Genomic DNA, 18,210 nt, shown 5'->3' with positions numbered 1-18,210 from the left:
CAGAGGTCACCTGGGCCTCTAGCGACAAAGATGGATCCAGGAGCACCCCCAGACTATGGACCTGCTCTTTCAGAGGGAGTACTACCCCATCCAAGGCAAGCAACTGACCAATTATCCAAACTCAGGAACCACCAACTCACAGTGCCTCCATCTTGCTAGGATTCAGACTCAGTTTATTGGCCCTCATCCAGCCCACCACAGAGTACAGGCAGCGGTCAAGGGCTTGCACGGCCTCTCCTGATTCAGAAGTTACAGAGAAGTAGAGCTGGGTATCATCAGCATACTGCTGACACCTTGCCCCAAAGCTCCTGATGACTGCTCCCAACGGTTTCATATAGATGTTAAACAGCATGGAGGACAAGATGGTACCCTGCGGCACCCCACAGCACAACTGCCAGGGGGCCAAAATACAACCACCCAATGCTATTCTCTGAGAGCGACCCTGGAGATAGGATCGGAACCACTATAAAACAGTGCCTCCAATACCCATCTCACCAAGTCGGCCCAAAAGGATACCATGGTCAAGCTGAGAGATCAAATAAGAATAACAGGGTCACACTCCCCCTGTCCTTCTCCCGATAAAGGTCATCCATCAGGGCGACCAAGGCCAATTCAGCCACATAAGCAGGTCTGAATCCAGACTAAAACACATCAAGATGTTTCATCCAAGAGTACTTGCAATTGCTGCAGCACAACCCTTTCAATCACCTTCCCTAAAAAGAGGGTATTTGCAACCGGTCGGTAGATGTTACAAACCAATGGGTCCAGGGTGGGCTTTTTCAGGAGTGGTCGAATCACTGCCTCTTTCAAGGCGGCTGGAACCACTCCCTCCCGCAATGATGCGTTGACCACACCCTGGATCCACTCGGTCAGACCCCCCTCGGCAAGCTTTAATAAGCCAAGAAGGAAACTTCACAAAAATGAGGGGATTGGTAAAAAGAAAGCTGAAAAACAAAGTCCAGAGGGTCACATCACTCGAAAATGCTTGGAAGTTGTTGAAAAACACTATATTAGAAGCTCAACTGGAGTGCATACCGCAGATCAGAAAAGGTACCGCCAGGGCCAAGAAGATGCCAGCATGGTTAACGAGCAAAGTCAAGGAAGCTCTTAGAGGCAAAAAGTCTTCCTTCAGAAAATGGAAGTCTTGTCCAAATGAAGAAAATAAAAAAGAACACAAACTCTGGCAAAAGAAATGCAAGAAGACAATAAGGGATGCTAAAAAAGAATTTGAGGAGCACATTGCTAAGAACATAAAAACCAACAACAAAAAATTCTATAAATACATTCAAAGCAGGAGACCATCTAGGGAGACAATTGGACCCTTGGATGATAAGGGAGTCAAAGGTGTACTAAAGAACGATAAGGAGATTGCAGAGAAGCTAAATAAATTCTTTGCATCTGTCTTCACAGTGGAAGATATAGGGCAGATCCCTGAACCTGAACTAACATTTGCAGGAAGGGATTCTGAGGAACTAAGACAAATAGTGGTAACGAGAGAGGAAGTTCTAAGCTTAATGGACAATATAAAAACTGACAAATCACCGGGCCCAGATGGCATCCACCTGAGAGTTCTCAAAGAACTCAAATGTGAAATTGCTGATCTGCTAACTAAAATATGTAACTTGTCCCTTGGGTCCTCCTCCGTGCCTGAGGACTGGAAAGTGGCAAATGTAACGCCAATCTTCAAAAAGGGATCCAGAGGGGATCCCGGAAATTACAGGCCAGTTAGCTTAACTTCTGTCCCTGGAAAACTGGTAGTAAGTATGATTAAAGCTAGATTAACTAAGCACATAGAAGAACAAGCCTTGCTGAAGCAGAGCCAGCATGGCTTCTGCAAGGGAAAGTCCTGTCTCAGTAACCTATTAGAATTCTTTGAGAGTGTCAACAAGCATATAGATAGAGGTGATCCAGTGGACATAGTGTACTTAGACTTTCAAAAAGCGTTTGACAAGGTACCTCACCAAAGGCTTCTGAGGAAGCTTAGCAGTCATGGAATAAGAGGAGAGGTCCTCTTGTGGATAAGGAATTGGTTAAGAAGCAGAAAGCAGAGAGTAGGAATCAACGGACAGTTCTCCCAAAGGAGGGCTGTAGAAAGTGGAGTCCCTCAAGGATCGGTATTGGGACCTGTACTTTTCAACTTGTTCATTAATGACCTAGAATTAGGAGTGAGCAGTGAAGTGGCCAAGTTTGCTGACGACACTAAATTGTTCAGGGTTGTTAAAACAAAAAGGGATTGCGAAGAGCTCCAAAAAGACCTCTCCAAACTGAGTGAATGGGCAGAAAAATGGCAAATGCAATTCAATATAAACAAGTGTAAAATTATGCATATTGGAGCAAACAATCTTAATTTCACATATACGCTCATGGGGTCTGAACTGGCGGTGACCGACCAGGAGAGAGACCTCGGGGTTGTAGTGGACAGCACGATGAAAATGTCGACCCAGTGTGCGGCAGCTGTGAAAAAGGCAAATTCCATGCTAGCAATAATTAGGAAAGGTATTGAAAATAAAACAGCCGATATCATAATGCCGTTGTATAAATCTATGGTGCGGCCGCATTTGGAATACTGTGTACAGTTCTGGTCGCCTCATCTCAAAAAGGATATTATAGGTTCAGAAGAGGGCAACCAGAATGATCAAGGGGATGGAGCGACTCCCTTACGAGGAAAGGTTGCAGCATTTGGGGCTTTTTAGTTTAGAGAAAAGGCGGGTCAGAGGAGACATGATAGAAGTGTATAAAATGATGCATGGCATTGAGAAAGTGGATAGAGAAAAGTTCTTCTCCCTCTCTCATAATACTAGAACTCGTGGACATTCAAAGAAGCTGAATGTTGGAAGATTCAGGACAGACAAAAGGAAGTACTTCTTTACTCAGCGCATAGTTAAACTATGGAATTTGCTCCCACAAGATGCAGTAATGGCCACCAGCTTGGATGGCTTTAAAAGAAGATTAGACAAATTCATGGAGGACAGGGCTATCAATGGCTACTAGCCATGATGGCTGTGCTCTGCCACCCTAGTCAGAGGCAGCATGCTTCTGAAAACCAGTTGCCGGAAGCCTCAGGAGGGGAGAGTGTTCTTACACTCGGGTCCTGCTTGCGGGCTTCCCCCAGGCACCTGGTTGGCCACTGTGAGAACAGGATGCTGGACTAGATGGGCCACTGGCCTGATCCAGCAGGCTCTTCTTATGTTCTTAAGGGCAAGGATCGAGAGGACACATTGCTGGCCGCATCATCACAAGCACCTTGTCCACGTCATCAGGCCGCATCAACTGAAACCGTTCCCAAGAAGTTGCAGCAGACGTTGCACTGGACACCTCATTGGGGACTGCAGCAGATGTGGATGGGGCATCAAGACTGCTACGTAGGCAAGCAACTTTACCCTCAAAGTGCCTTGCAAACAATTCAGTGGGCCTCTGAAGGGTCTAAAACTCCATTTCCTGGAGTTAATGTCAACATACCCCTGACAATACGGAAAAGCTCCACTGGACGGCTACTTGAAGATGTGATGGAGGCAGAGAAGTGGGCCTTCTTCGCCGCCACACAGTAGGCACGGTTATGATGTCTTACTGGTGCCCAATCAGCCTCACAGTACGTCTTTCCCAACTGGCACTCTAGCCATCGTGCAGTCTCTGTACTTCAAACACTACAATGAGAATTTTGCTTCGTATCTATTGAGCTCACTCCAAAAGTGGACAGCAGTATTTACATGACTACAACTTCTAAATGCAATTCAAAATCTTTTTCTCTTTGCATTTGCCTTCTTCATATTTTGCCTCTCTCATGCCCCCATTCAGAGACCCAGCTCTTTGTTTAGATACATGTAAACTACTCAGCATACTCTCTTCTCTCCTCCTACACCCATATCCTTTGTGGACGTTTCTCTTGCTTTTATACTGGGAAACATTCTGCCTGTAACTTGCTCTCCTTTCTCTTTCCAGACCATTCCATTCTCTTCTCTACAACAGTTCAAGCTTACACAAGTCTGCCCTGCTCACATGCACTTTGCATGCAGTGTGCAGAAGGTGCTTGGCTGTTGGAATAGGGTAAATAGGAAGAAAGTAATTAGCTGTAGAGGGGCAGACAGCACAGTCGACAGAAGCACACACACACACACCAATTGTTAACCAAGTCATGGGCAAAATTCTTGCATGTCAATTTTTTTTATAGAAATGGAAAGAATAATTTCAATAACTATACCCTCATCTTTTGTACTTACTGTTGATCTAAGATGCAATGGTTTATCAATGGGTTTCACCTGATTTTGTGTTTCTGTTTCATTTTGTGATAGTCCATGGCACTCTTTATCTGTCCACAGCCCTTGTGCAATTAATTCCTTTAAAAGATTAGTCAGATAGTCACAAAACATACAAATTAAAAGGAAAAACACAATTTAAAGAAGTTGCAAAATAACTAGAAATGTATAAGCAGAAGCACACTTACATTCTTAAGTTTCATTACTTCATTTATTGCTTGTTTATTTCCAGGTTCCCGCTTCAAGACTCTTTCAAAATCTGACCAACACAATTAAGAAACACAAATTTAATAAAACAAAACCCTTTTTTAAACACTCTTCTTTTACATCTATGTATCTACAATTGTTAAGGCACAATCCATAACTCAAAAGTTACCTATTTGGGAATCCCACTAAATTCAGTTGGTGTCACAAAGCAGATTTCACACTAGAATGATTGCGATTTCCATAGCAGTGGCATTATCATGCCTCTAATTATTAATACATTATTGAGAATCAGTAACAGTAACTAATGGTCATGATTTCTTAAAATATAACCTACTGTGAATGAAATTTTATAATCAACACAATAAGTGCTTACTTACCTATGCTTTTTTACCCACTGTCTTTCAGACAAAAACAGCTTTATTTCTTTTGAATCAGCAGTATCAGCCTTTATTCCAATATAGCAGGATGCAAGGCCAGTTCAGAATACCAAATTGATTAGATTCTCAATTAGCAATTCAGACAGGGTCCAGATTTGGCCACATCTCCTTTCACATGTGAGTGTGAAAGTCTCCTTATATAAATAAAGTTTCAGTGCTGTTCCCTGGGCAAGAGATTAAGTGGGCAGGATCATACTCATGTGTCCTTACAGTGGTCCAACTATCTTAAGCACGATGGTAAACCAGAAAAGCCAGAAAGTGTTAAAAAGCCAGCTGTTGCGTGTCTGGGCTTTTCTGCTATCACTTTGGTTTGCTGATGGTGGATTGGGGCTGTTGCACTGAGAGATTCAGATAAAGACTTCATCACAAGATAATATAAAAAACATTTTCTTTCAAATCCCACCTTGCATAGCTTCTTTTAGCTTTCCCAGTGCAGCTCTAGCAGTCCCTCTTCTGGCATAGGCTTTAGAGTAAGAAGAATCTAGTAAAAGAGCTTGAGTACAATCTTTCTCTGCCTCTTCATATCTCATAATCAAGAGAAAGTTTGAAAAAGGATTACTTGTTATGCATATCAAATCAGATATTTTGTTTCTCACAGTACACAATTTCTCCAATATATTCAGACCAAAGTTTGCATACCCAGATATTTCATATGAACAAATGTGAGAATTATATCCTGCTAGAATATGTGTAACTTCATCTCAAGAGCTGAAAATATTTTGTGCTTCTTTTCTCAGTGTCATTACATTAAAGAAGTGTTTGGGTTAATCAGAACAAAGCTAGTATGTCACCCAAGTTTTAAGCTTTAAGTGATTGTTATTTGGAAACTTCAAAAACCTCTAGCTGAATATGTTACAGAGTAAGTGCATCAACTTTTAACAGACTGTCTCTCTATGGCTGACAACATAACAATTACAGTCCTAATTCAGAACTAACTAACTTCAGCAAAATAATGCTTTATTCTACTAAACTGGTGGAATATAAAAACTTGATAAATTAAATGCAAGTAGAATGAGTGAAAAAATAGTGCTAAACTCCTCAATTAAGTCATTCTTATTCTCATATATGAAAGTAGTGCTTACATCAGATAGCTGCTTATGTACACAAGTTTTAATTTCATACACAAAACTTTTTCAAGTCAGCTCAGCTTCCTCAGGTTCTTAAGAAAAAGAAAGGCTAAGTACATGGACCTTTAACACAATAGTATTAGACTAATCCAGAATACAATTTAATCACGATTGTACAATCTTGTGGGAACAAATTATATATATTTTGCAATCTTATGTGAATACATATTCATAAGCAATATTGCTAATTCCACTATATATATATATAGTGGAATTAGCAATATTGCTTATGAATATGTATTCACATAAGATTGCAAAATTAGAGTTTATTTAATACTAAATTCTAAGAAAATTTGTAGATAATGAGTAGTTTTAAATTCAACACCACACACTTTTGAATTTTCAGGTAGGCCATAGCTCTGTTTGCTGGAAGAAGTGCATTGGTGCCATCTGCTGCTATTCCCAGTGTGTAGCATTCTATTGCTAGTTCATATCTCCCTTCTTTGAAATATCCATTACCCTGTGATATTTAGGGAAGAGAAACAGTGTATATATAAATAATTACATCTTCATACAAGTGAACAATACAGTAAGACTTTATTCAGCTACACAAATACCAACTTGTGGCAGAAGGTAATGGAAGTGGTGATCGCATGGAATGTTTTTCAGACAACTATACAGATTTCTGCAAGGTTGGCATATGGCAACATAATTTACAGCAGAAGGGTCAGGGCTAGTGCTATATTATGTCAAGCTAGTGTTTTAACAAGAACCTCCGTGGCGCAGAGTGGTAAGCGGCCGTAACGCTGCTGAAGCTCTGCTCACGGCCGGAGTTCGATTCCAATGGAAGGAGAAAATCGAATCTCCAGTAAAAGTGGTCGAGGTCCACTCAGCCTTCCATCCATCCGTGGTCGGTAAAATGAGTACCCGGCATATGCTGGGGGGTAAAGAAAGGCCAGGGAAGGAACTGGCAATCCCACCCCATATAAATGGTCTGCCTAGTAAACGTCACAAGATGTCACCCTAAGAGTCGGAAACGACTCACACTACAAGTGCAGGGACACCTTTACTTTTTTAGTGTTTTAACATTTGGTTGATTTTTTTTTTTAAATCTTCAACTCAAAAACAAGAAAGTGCACAAACCAAAATTACTAGATGCTCATTTCATTTGTCATAGACGTATGTTCCAGTTGCACATGGTGCAGAACTGTAGGCTTAACTGTCTTTTAAAAAGCCTATATAACGCAATGATTTCTGAATATATATAAAATTCCACCCCATCCACCAACATTGTCTTAAACACTTTTGTTCTATTTACCAAATCTTTTTCTGCCACAGCCTTTTGCTTTAGCTGCTCCTCCTCAGTTTGTTTCTGTTCTGTAATTTCAACATTCTTAAAGACATCTGGTTCTTCAGGTTGGGAAGTTTCTTTGGATGTGAAAGCCTGTTGGAAGACAGAAGACATTCAAAACATTTCTACTACATAGTGAAAATGAAAAAAAAGTTCACTGGGAAATTGGGTAAATTTAAATTATTTACCTTTTCAATTTTCCTAAGTTCACTTTTTGCTTCAAAATTGTTTGGATCCAACTCCAAAGCTTTTTCATAATCTGGCAGTAAAAACATAAAAATATATTTTTTAAAAAAACTATAAAATACATGGTACAGAGTATTAAAAATGATGAACCATGAGAAAAATGTAAAAATAGGGCTTAATAAGCATATCAGCAGTCCTTCTTATATAGGAAATACACAGATATGCCTCACTAAAAAACAAAAAGGTTTTCAAAGTAACCAAAAAAAGTTTTATTGCCCAACATGTTTCAGAAAAGTTTTCAGTCTTTAGAGGCAATTCTTTTGTAGGAACACTGGAGGGAAAAAAAACTTTCCTCCTAGGCTCAGTGCAACTTTTTTCCATAACACACTGGGCAATAACAAGTACAAGAAACTTTTCTAGGGCACTTTGACAAACTTTTTCCCTTTTGTGTTTTTATATTCAGTACTTGTCCCTTGCCCCCCCGGTTTATACCTCAATTCAAAAACTTAGACAACAAAAACTAGAAAATTATACCCAAACACATTTGTTCTTCAATAGGTAGTATCGACTCTAGACTTCTTTCTTTAATTCTGAGGGAAGAGGGCAAACAATTCCCATCACATTTTAGAACTTTGTTATCCTTCAACATATTTTAATTAAATTTCACCCTGGATGATTTCCAACATCAGCAAATATGAATCTAGAAGAATATTTTTATTTTTCCAAAATCAGGGGCACAGCTCCCAAATACAGAAAATATTTAGCCAAAATTGCAGAAGGTGAAGTAAGGTTCAATGCAAATCTGCAAAATAATTCTTCCTTTTTTTTTAAAAAAAAAAAGCAATTTCTCCACTGTAATTTTTAAAAATGTCTTCCTAAAGGAATAAAACATACTAAAACAAGCAAATGGCAAATCTAAGATTCTACAAAGCAATAATTTCCAAGAGAAATTGAAATACAGCATATATTTTTCTTAAAGGCATAATACATAGGCGTGTTCCAGAATCTTGTTCAATAAAGAAGTTTCTCGGGCAATCCACATATTAGTTGACTGAACTCCTCTATGCATGCTTCAGATATAGGGCACACTGAAGTAGTCATAGGCAGTAATACTGAAATTGATATATGGACATAAATAAAATAGTTCTTTATCTAGGGCTGGAGTGGGAAATCTTTCCTCCCCCCCCCCCCTGGCCAATGTTGCTGAACTACAACCCTCATCAGCCCTAGTGAGCGTGACCAATGGCCAGGGATGATGGGAACTGTAGTTCAGCAACATCTGGAGGGCCAAAATGTTCCCAGCATCTGATCTAGAGACAGCAATCAATCTCATCTATAGACAGCAATGAAGACATGTATAACAAAAAGGGCTATACATTAAACACACACACACAAAAGCCTCATACCTTCTTTGGCACCCTCAAAATTTTGCAATGCAAAGCGAGCTGCTCCTCTTCTGGTATAAGCCTTTGTATAATTTTTGTTTAGAGCAAGTGCTAAGCTACAGTCAGATTCAGCCACAGAATACCTGTAACAATATTACATGCTTGTATTCACAACTACATGTTAATTAAGTGCATACAAACAGAAATCCACACAATTCACAGAAATGCGAGTATGAACACTTCCAAAGTTGTAACCATACTGGTGATGAATCGGAGAGGATCATCAGTAATATTCAACTCTTCACTATATTGTCCCCCACTATCTGACAAGGCTGACAAAGGATATGACCATGCTGCTCCCTGCCACCTCCAAGCAGTCAATGCTCAGAAAACAGGGCTGCTTTAGAAGTATCTGTACCTGCACTTTCCGGATGGTCATCAACCAGCTTTTGAGGGGGCACTGTATTCCCTTTTCTTTACTTAATCCCTCTAATAGTTAACTGAGATGGTTGAGTGCCGACAGGATTAAAGCGAGAACAAGTCTACTGAGAAATATGAGGGAGGGATTTGCATCCTTGAGGAAATCCTGAGGTTTGCAGAAATATTATTATTTAGAAAGTGGTTCTGTGTAGAAAGCATGGTCTTTCTACATCACCCTGCCTATTTATCTGTCCAACAGCTCCCACAGCTCCTTATTCTAAATATAGGATTAACCTCTTCCAGCAAATTATCTCAAAAATTATCTTTACATATAAAACCTATAAACCTATAAAATGTGATGTAGTGATTAGAGTCTTGGACTAAAACCTGAGAAACCAGAGTTCAAATCCCTGCTCATCCATAAAGCTCACTGGGTGGTCTTGGGTCAGTCACTGTCACTAACCTATCTCACATGGTTGTTGGGAGTACAAAATGGGGAGGAACAGAACCATGTTTGTAGGCCACCTTGAGCTCCTTGGAGGAAAGGTGGGATATAAATGTAATAATAAATAAAGTATTTCCTTATTTCTAGTTTTAGGAGATTCTACCTTATTCTAATTTTTGTCCCAAGCTAAACTGCCTTCATTTTCCATATTTAAGCATGTATCAATGGAAGATACCACCCAAACACACAGAGGAGTGTGACTAGTTTAAATTTGAAGCTTCGGGCTTGGAATTTTAGACTTGGAATTACAAGTAGAATATAAATTAATTACTTATCCTATCTTTTCTTAGTTGTCATTCCACTATGTGGTTACACCAAAACATTCCAATTTTAATAGTTGGAATGGTGGGGAGGGAGTTGGGTGGCTTTAATACAGAGGTGGGGAAGTTTTTAGGCTCAGCAGGCCAGATCTTTTTCTGTCCACACTCCCACAGGCCAATTCTGACAGGTGGGCAAGAAAATTCACCTGTCGATCAGCTGCTGACATCAGATGGCTGACAGCTGGGCTGTCGCATCCACTTATCAAAGTTTGTACTGAAAATGCTGCTAAAATGGAGCTTTCCCCCTCTGTTTTAGCAGTGATTTCAATGCAAACCACTTGGTGTTATTGGAACGGCACCAATATTGATGCTATCAGCTGATGAGCAATGGAGGCAAGCCCTGTTCCAGCAAGGTAACAATTGGAATTCACGTTAAGCTCCCGATTGTTCCTTTGCAGCTACATCAGTACCTGCCCCACAGCTGACATCATATATGTCAGGTGTGGGGCACATGGACATGGCTTGCAATGAATGGCTTCATGGGCTAAATTGGGACCCCGTCAAACCAAATTTGGCCTGCAGGCCAGAGGTTCCCCACCCTTGCTTTAATAAACATGAATGCCAGCTCATTTATGCTGTTTTTTCTGAAAATCTGGGAAATTTGAGCTTTTGAGCAACAGAAAGCTTCAGACTGCGAAGTGCCTCAAACTGTCTGTATAGCCTTAGCTATACATAAAGATTACTAAATTTATCACAGCAATAAAAATATTTTTTCCACAATAAAAAGTTGCTATAGTAAAAATTGCATGTCTCCTGAGGTAAAAGGACTGGTGTAGTTTTGCCTTTCTAGCATTCTTTGATTGTAGGACATGCACTGTCCTGAGAAACTAACTTGTAAATTTGGAGGCAAATTAGGCTGAATCCTATACCTAATTACCTAGAAGTACTGCTTACTTGCAAGTAGACTTGTATAGGATTGCACAGTTAGTCTTCTTAGTCTAACAATGAAATCTTGATTTGCAGGCTGATAAAGTAGAACAAAGGTGACATCTCTGCTACCTTTTCGGCGCCTTTTGAAGACTTTCCACTTTCAACAAGACTTTTAATTTGAGACCTATCCCAGTCTGCGTCTGTGTTAGAATTGCTTTTTAATATATTTTTAATAATGTTTTGACCCTTTTTTAAAAGATGTTTTTAAAGCTTTTTTAAAAATGTTTTTAACGTTGTTTTGTTTTAATGTATTTTAAGCTGTGTTTTTATGATGTTTTACAGTAATTTTAGCATTTTTTTTGCTGCCCTGGGCTCCTGCTGGGAGGAAGGGCGGGATATAAATCAAATAATAAATAAATAAAATAAGGTATTTCAAGAAATATGGCAGTGATGCATCAGATCTAATACTATATACAGTTCTAAGTCAGATACACAGTGGACTTAATTTTCACTAAAATAAATTCCAAATGTGTAATATATGAAGGACAGCACAACAGCATCCAACACAAGCCTTACTTTTTCAGTCGAAAAAAAGCAGACGATCTGTTTGTAGGCAAAACAGGATTGTAAGGATCGGCATTCATTCCTTTTGTGTAACATTCTATTGCAGCATCATAATTTCCTTTTTTAAAATAATTATTACCCTGTGAAACAACATATAGCGCTCGGTGATATAAATTTTCTTCACACATTTTAAAAAAAATGTATTGTTTCTTGCATCTTTGGAACAGTTTGCCTGCTTTTAGGACTTATCTGACCCCTGTGCAACTGCTATTTACATAGAACCCTTGAAACAAATTTTTCTCCCCAGGAAGAGAGTTCAGCAAAACTCACTAGGTAACCTTTAGTCAGTCACGATATCATGTCTCCTAACCTACATTATTAGTTATCGCAGAAATAAAATGGGGAAAAGGAACATGTACTTTTAAACACCTTTCAGGAAAGGTGGGATATAAATGTAAATAAATAATAAAGTTTTGGAACGATAGAAAGCATTCATAATTTCTCTATCCAAATTCATATTTCTGCTTCTAAATCTACTTGCACATCTATGCATTCTATCAGTTTTCAGACAGTGTTTTGGATGACACAACCTACACTTGGAGGTGGACTAGGGTAGAAGAGATGAGCATGACTGCCATTGATTCTCCTGAACCTCTGTGGCTATTGCTACTGGCATCGGTATTTTTTAATGGAAAGGTGGGACATGATTTCAAGTAAATAAAAATTATAACTTGGAATTGCCTATCTGAGTGGAAGGAATTACTTTACAATGGTTCTGCTGCTTCATAGAGGCCAGTTTCCAGAATGTGAAGCTGCAACACTTAAGAACATAAGAAGAGCCTGCTGGATCAGGCCAGTGGCCCATCTAGTCCAGCATCCTGTTCTCACAGTGGCCAACCAGGTGCCTGGGGGAAGCCCGCAAGCAGGACCCGAGTGCAAGAACACTCTCCCCTCCTGAGGCTTCTGGCAACTGGTTTTCAGAAGCATGCTGCCTCTGACTAGGGTGGCAGAGCACAGCCATCATGGCTAGTAGCCATTGATAGCCCTGTCCTCCATGAATTTGTCTAATCTTCTTTTAAAGCCGTCCAAGCTGGTGGCCATTACTGCATCTTGTGGGAGCAAATTCCATAGTTTAACTATGCGCTGAGTAAAGAAGTACTTCCTTTTGTCTGTCCTGAATCTTCCAACATTCAGCTTCTTTGAATGTCCACAAGTTCTAGTATTATGAGAGAGGGAGAAAAACTTTTCTCTATCCACTTTCTCAATGCCATGCATAATTTTATACACTTCTATCATGTCTCCTCTGACCCGCCTTTTCTCTAAACTAAAAAAACACTTATTAGTTCTCCTACTCTGTAGGGCTCCTCAGGTTCCTTTTTCCCCCTCCCATCTTTTTTTTTTAATCTACGTGAAGCTACTCAGTGAGATGGTGGAGAATTACAGGGCACATCATCATCAATGACAACAGCTATCTCTATCTCTTCTTCATCAGATCCAGATGTTAAATTGCATTCCTGTCCATTGGCAGTAGTGGACTGGATGAGCTTAGAAAAGCTTTAGTTCAATCACAAGAGTCAATCATGGTGGGGGACTCGGTGAACCAACTGAACAAGAACGTACTTGTCCTAGATGGAATCATGCTCTATCTTAAGGAGCATGTTTGTAGCTTGGGATACTTTTATATCCAGTATTGCTCTTTGATTACAGGCAGTGGCTGTGTTACAGGGTGCCTTTTACCAGCTTTGGCTGGTTTGACAGCAGTAAATATGCTGGAATACAAACCTGCCTACCATCATTAACACCTCGATGTACTTCTAAATTAGACTATTGTAATTCACTCTCTGTGGGGCTACCCTTGAAGATCTTTCAGAAGCTTCAGCTGGTTTAGAACTAACCCACATACAAGCCTGTTTTCAAGAAGATCCTCAATATTACACAAACAGAGATAAAATCACAATCATTCATAACATGGCTACAAAAAATTAGGAAAGGAACGACCATGGTAAAACATGCAAAAACGTCTGCAGTAAACCTCTTAGTTTCAAGTTTTAATTTTAAAGTGACAGAACAACCAAAACTGTGGGTGCTTTCTTAATCACAGGCTTTGGGAACGTAAACTTTTGAAAGGTTCATTCATCATGCATCCTAAAGGGTATATGGAGGAAAAAAACACCCAGTGTCCCTCAGTCTAAAAAAACCAAAATAACCTTTTCTTTCTCAGCAAGAGCTTTTTCTGTGTCTATGTGTATTCCATCTTCTTCAGAATCTGACTCTGGTGACACTGAGTCATGGGTGCTATCTTCCTTATCAAGTTCCTCAAGTATCTTATCCTGAAATGACACACGGTTAAAGACAATTTTGAATTCAAAGGAAACCACATTTAAAGGTAGCATAAAGCAGTAAACATTAGAGAATTCTTAAAATATTTAAATACCACCCAGCTCCTATCCAGACAGCTTAGGCAAATACTCTTTATTCACGCTTAATGTAAAATATAATATAATACCACCATGAATTTGTCCATATGCCTACCAGTTTCCATTTTTAAATGTAGATTTGTTATTAGAGCTAAAGTAATAACACAAGACTCAGAAACTGTTTCACGATGTTTCTAACAGACATGAGAATAAATAATTTCCCCCAAAAAATTAGTTACAATTTTTCTGCCTTGGACTATCCCAGAAAGAATGTTAGAAATGAATTTCAGGAAAGTATTTTTAAGAATATGTAAGCCAATTAAGCCTGAATTCTTGAGCTAATTTATTGGTACAATTAAGAGCTTGTTTATATATACACTGAATGAGGTGGCAGAATTTTGGGGTGTACTACTTCAGATTACAGAAAAAGGAGCAGTATTATATTTTGGAATGCTTCCCCAAATTAAAAACTCACTGGATTCTCCATTCAATGTTCCCACTTAGTACATGCAGTAAATTGTTTATATTGATTTTAAAAAATGACACACACCCCACCCCTGCTGGAGGATGACAGGGCCACATGTTACAACCCAGAAATCAACCACAGCTTTCTACAGTGCGTAGAACACTCAAAGGCAACTCAGAAACAAGCTTTTCTGATCTTTAGTGAAATTTACTTCAGCTGAAATCTTAGGATAGGGTGCAAGAATATAATCTAGGCAACAGAGCTCTTGTGCAACCTCTATTCATTTTAATTAGAACAGCACAGAACAGAAATGCCAATTAATCCAAGTACTTTATCTCAACTATCACATGAATTAAACCAAACATGGGGAACCTTTGGCCCTTCAGATTTGCTGGACTCCAACTCGCATCAGCCCCAGCAAGCATGGTCAATGGTCAGGGATGATGAGAGTTGTAGTTCAGCAATATCTGGAGGCCTTAAGGTTCCCCACACCTGAATTAGACTGTTATCTGGTTTGTGAAACCATGAATTAATTACAAGGTGCAGGCTCCTGGAGACACGCTCATAGGTGCTTTCAATCTCTTTAGTCCTTTTTGCTGCCACACCACACTGAGCTATAAGCCATGGTTTGGCTTAGTGTGACATGTTAACCAGGCCTGTCATTAAGGGCAGGTGGTGTGCGGCATGTCCATATTAAATCTTCATACTGATTTTTAATTGTGTTTGTATTGCATTCTTTATTTCTATTATTGGATTTTACTGTATTACAATTTGAATTCTATGGTCCACCATGTATCTGTGGATTTGTGGTTGAAAATGGGAGATAGCACATCTATCACATTAAATATGCTTTTGGATATTTTGGCTTAAACTTTATTGTTGAGCTTCATGCTCATTTACATTTTGATATACATTATATGATTTTTGTTAGTCTTGCAATGATATTTTTACTATATATTGTTATGCTACAGTATTTGGACTGTTTATATAAACTGCTTTAAGCACAGGCAATTTGTGGAAAATGAGGTATATAAATTAAGTATATTAACTATAAATAAAAATAAGTGAGGATTAATCATTGCATATTTAAAATTTCATGCAAAGCTTTAATTCTACACACCTAAAACAACTGTATTTTTTCCTAGCATTTTAATGACTACATTTATCTTACCACATCAAGCTTCCCCCATGCCTCATAATCATAAGATTTTATCTTGTTCTTTTTGTTTTCTTCAGTAGTTTTCTTAGAGGTAGCTTTAACTGTGCTTTTTTTCTTTTTCTTATAAGCTTCATTTCGAATTGGTGGTAAATCCTAAACAGCATAAAAGGTTGCAATTCACTATCAGGAAACTTAATCATTGTACACAACTAGACTTGCACACCAACCATTAGCTAATCATGAAGATAGGTTTCCCATTTGCACTAAGACACATCCTGGCATTTCAATGTGATCCCTTTGTATGTAGTTCTGTAATTCTGCCCCCCCTCGTGTCTTTTCTCAGATAAAACAGTTGTGAATAGTAATGGGAGGTGCTTCAGCTGGGAAAATAGTTGCAGACCTACCCATAGTTTTATCCTGAAGAAAACTTGTCACTGTGCATCATTGTCTGTTGAAAGCTATGACCTGAACTTTTCAGAGTTTACAGTTTCCCTGTTTTGACATGGTAAGACAAGATGGCAAAAACTAATCAGCACTGCAAGTGATTTATTTGTAGTCCCACTTGAAATCAAGAACTATTGAATGGAACATATTTCTGCTTTAAGCATCCCTGTGAATCCTAATATCAGGTAATGGAATTTACCTTTTCCGGGATTCCACTTTGCTCCCTTAAACCATAATCCTTTTCTTTAATATCCTTTTCCCAGTTTTCTAAGTCTTTCACAAAATCTTGCAGCTCTTCTGCATTTTGTCTTATTTGCAGCTGCAACTCTATTGCTTTATTTGGTGAAGTCATCTGGTAATCCGAAGTTCTAGGGAAATGTCAGACTAACAGGCATTTGCAAATACTATATTAAAGAAAGAATAATTATTAGCTCATATTGATGTGCTCTATTACTGTAATAAGCAAAATCATCTGGTGGTCTGATAAATATCTGGGGGGAACCAGGCTACTACCATGTGAAAAATACCTTATTAACAAAAATACAACTAGGCTGAATTAAATAGACCCAAAGCAAATGGGACTATTAATCATGTGTCAACCTACTAACATATAAGGTTGGGAGTGTTATTTTAACAACAAAAGAAACATGTGTCAGAGAGATACTAAACTCACCCCCTTCTACATCATACCTTGCCACAGTGGAGGGTTTATTTTGTTTTTTATATATTACATTTATATCCCACCTTTTCTCCAAGAAGCTCAAGGTGGCATACAAACATGGTTCTCCTGCTCCAAATTTTATTCTCACAAGAACTCTGTGAGGAAGGTTAAGCTGCAAAACAGTGACAGGCCCAAGGTCACCCAGTGAATTTCATTGCTGAATGGAGATATGAACCTTGGTCTCCCACATCCTAATCCAACACTAATGACTACACCACACTAGTTGTAACCAGTACTCATCACATTGGTTCCAACCACTTTTCTTTTTTCCTAAGTCTGAAATAGCAAAAACTTCTAGAAGCCCCTTAAGGCTGGAACCAACATTTATGAGTTTTCAGTGCCAATAAAAACCCACCTCTTGGTTGACCGCCTGGCCAGAGTGGGTATCATTATTGCTGCTCTTGCTGTGACTTTACCTTCACTTTTTATTTTTCTATTATAATTGTTTGGTATGGGTTTTATATTATTGTACCAGGAATTACATTACAATGAAGGGCTGGGTAGAAATATTTTAAACAAATAAGTAGTAAAATAAATAATTGCATTGGGGGGGGAGAACTATGTACATAGCACACATTTAAAGCACCTTATTTCCCACAAGGTGAGAGCCAGTGTGGTGTAGCGGTTAGTGTTGGACTATGACCTGGGAGACCAGGGTTCAAACCCTCCCACAGCCGTGAAGCTCACTGGGTGACCTTGGGCCAGTCACTGCCTCTCAGCCTCAGAGGAACGCAATGGTAAACCACCTCTGAATACCGCTTACCATGAAAACCCTATTTGTAGGGTCACTATAAGTCGGGCTCGACTTGAAGGCAGTCCATTTCTATTTTTCATTTCCCACAAAGAATCCTAGGAATTGTAGTCTATCATTCACAGAGCTACAATTCCCAACACCCATAACAAACTACATTTTCTAGGATCCTTTGGGAGAAATAATGTGCTTTCAATTTATGGCGTGTCCATAGCCTCAGTGCCCCTGGATCACACCTTCATAAGACCACCATCCTACCTCTTGCTATATACCTGAATGGGATAAAGGCATGAACAGACACACATGTTCAGCACCATTCCCAGTTTGGCTTAGGAATAAGATTGACATTCTCTCCCTCACACACCCTCCTCTTCTTCTTCCAAATGATTCCCTCTCTTTCATATGCATAACCTGATGGTGATGGCAAATTCTGCCGTTATTTTGTGCGGGAACACAGATTATATGTAGATCTCCCTCAGACATTATTTCCAAGTCAAATTACACAATAAAGGGACGATCGGAGTAAACTTCTGTTTGAGAGGAAACGCGAGCGAGCGGAGCTCCTCAGTTTTAAGGGGGCTCCTGGCAATAGGCCCCGTCTCTGTTGGCCGGATTTGAGGCCCTTCCTTCCCAGCCTCCTCAACCCACGCGCGAAAGAGGCACCCGGTACAGGCGCAGACTCCCACA

The 18,210-nt window shown here is 39.3% G+C and overlaps 1 protein-coding gene across 5 annotated transcripts in view; it reads right to left on the bottom strand.

Moving 5' to 3' along the window:
* The window catches only part of RPAP3 (RNA polymerase II associated protein 3), a 30,785-nt gene that overhangs the window by 12,105 nt on the left and 470 nt on the right, over positions 1-18,210 (bottom strand). The window contains exons 1-12 of one of the 5 annotated variants that reach the window (XM_061639875.1): positions 18,026-18,180; positions 16,251-16,455; positions 15,620-15,760; positions 13,773-13,895; positions 11,578-11,705; positions 8,908-9,029; positions 7,504-7,574; positions 7,283-7,408; positions 6,357-6,484; positions 5,301-5,422; positions 4,442-4,512; positions 4,218-4,334 (exon numbers count right to left, since the gene is read on the bottom strand). In XM_061639875.1, the coding sequence (XP_061495859.1) occupies positions 4,218-4,334; positions 4,442-4,512; positions 5,301-5,422; positions 6,357-6,484; positions 7,283-7,408; positions 7,504-7,574; positions 8,908-9,029; positions 11,578-11,705; positions 13,773-13,895; positions 15,620-15,760; positions 16,251-16,403 (1,302 nt within the window). In that variant the 5' untranslated portion in view covers positions 16,404-16,455; positions 18,026-18,180. Of the gene's footprint in view, positions 1-4,217; positions 4,335-4,441; positions 4,513-5,300; positions 5,423-6,356; positions 6,485-7,282; positions 7,409-7,503; positions 7,575-8,907; positions 9,030-11,577; positions 11,706-13,772; positions 13,896-15,619; positions 15,761-16,250; positions 16,456-17,934; positions 17,999-18,025; positions 18,181-18,210 lie in introns of those variants that run through there. The other 4 variants (XM_061639876.1, XM_061639873.1, XM_061639878.1 and 1 more) reach the window with 4 other exon arrangements.

The sequence above is a fragment of the Rhineura floridana genome, chromosome 8 (genome assembly GCF_030035675.1).
Source record: "Rhineura floridana isolate rRhiFlo1 chromosome 8, rRhiFlo1.hap2, whole genome shotgun sequence".
In the NCBI taxonomy this organism is placed as follows: Eukaryota; Metazoa; Chordata; class Lepidosauria; order Squamata; family Rhineuridae; genus Rhineura; species Rhineura floridana.
Note: the sequence above shows the minus strand (reverse complement) of the source record. Positions and strands in the feature narration are given on the sequence as shown.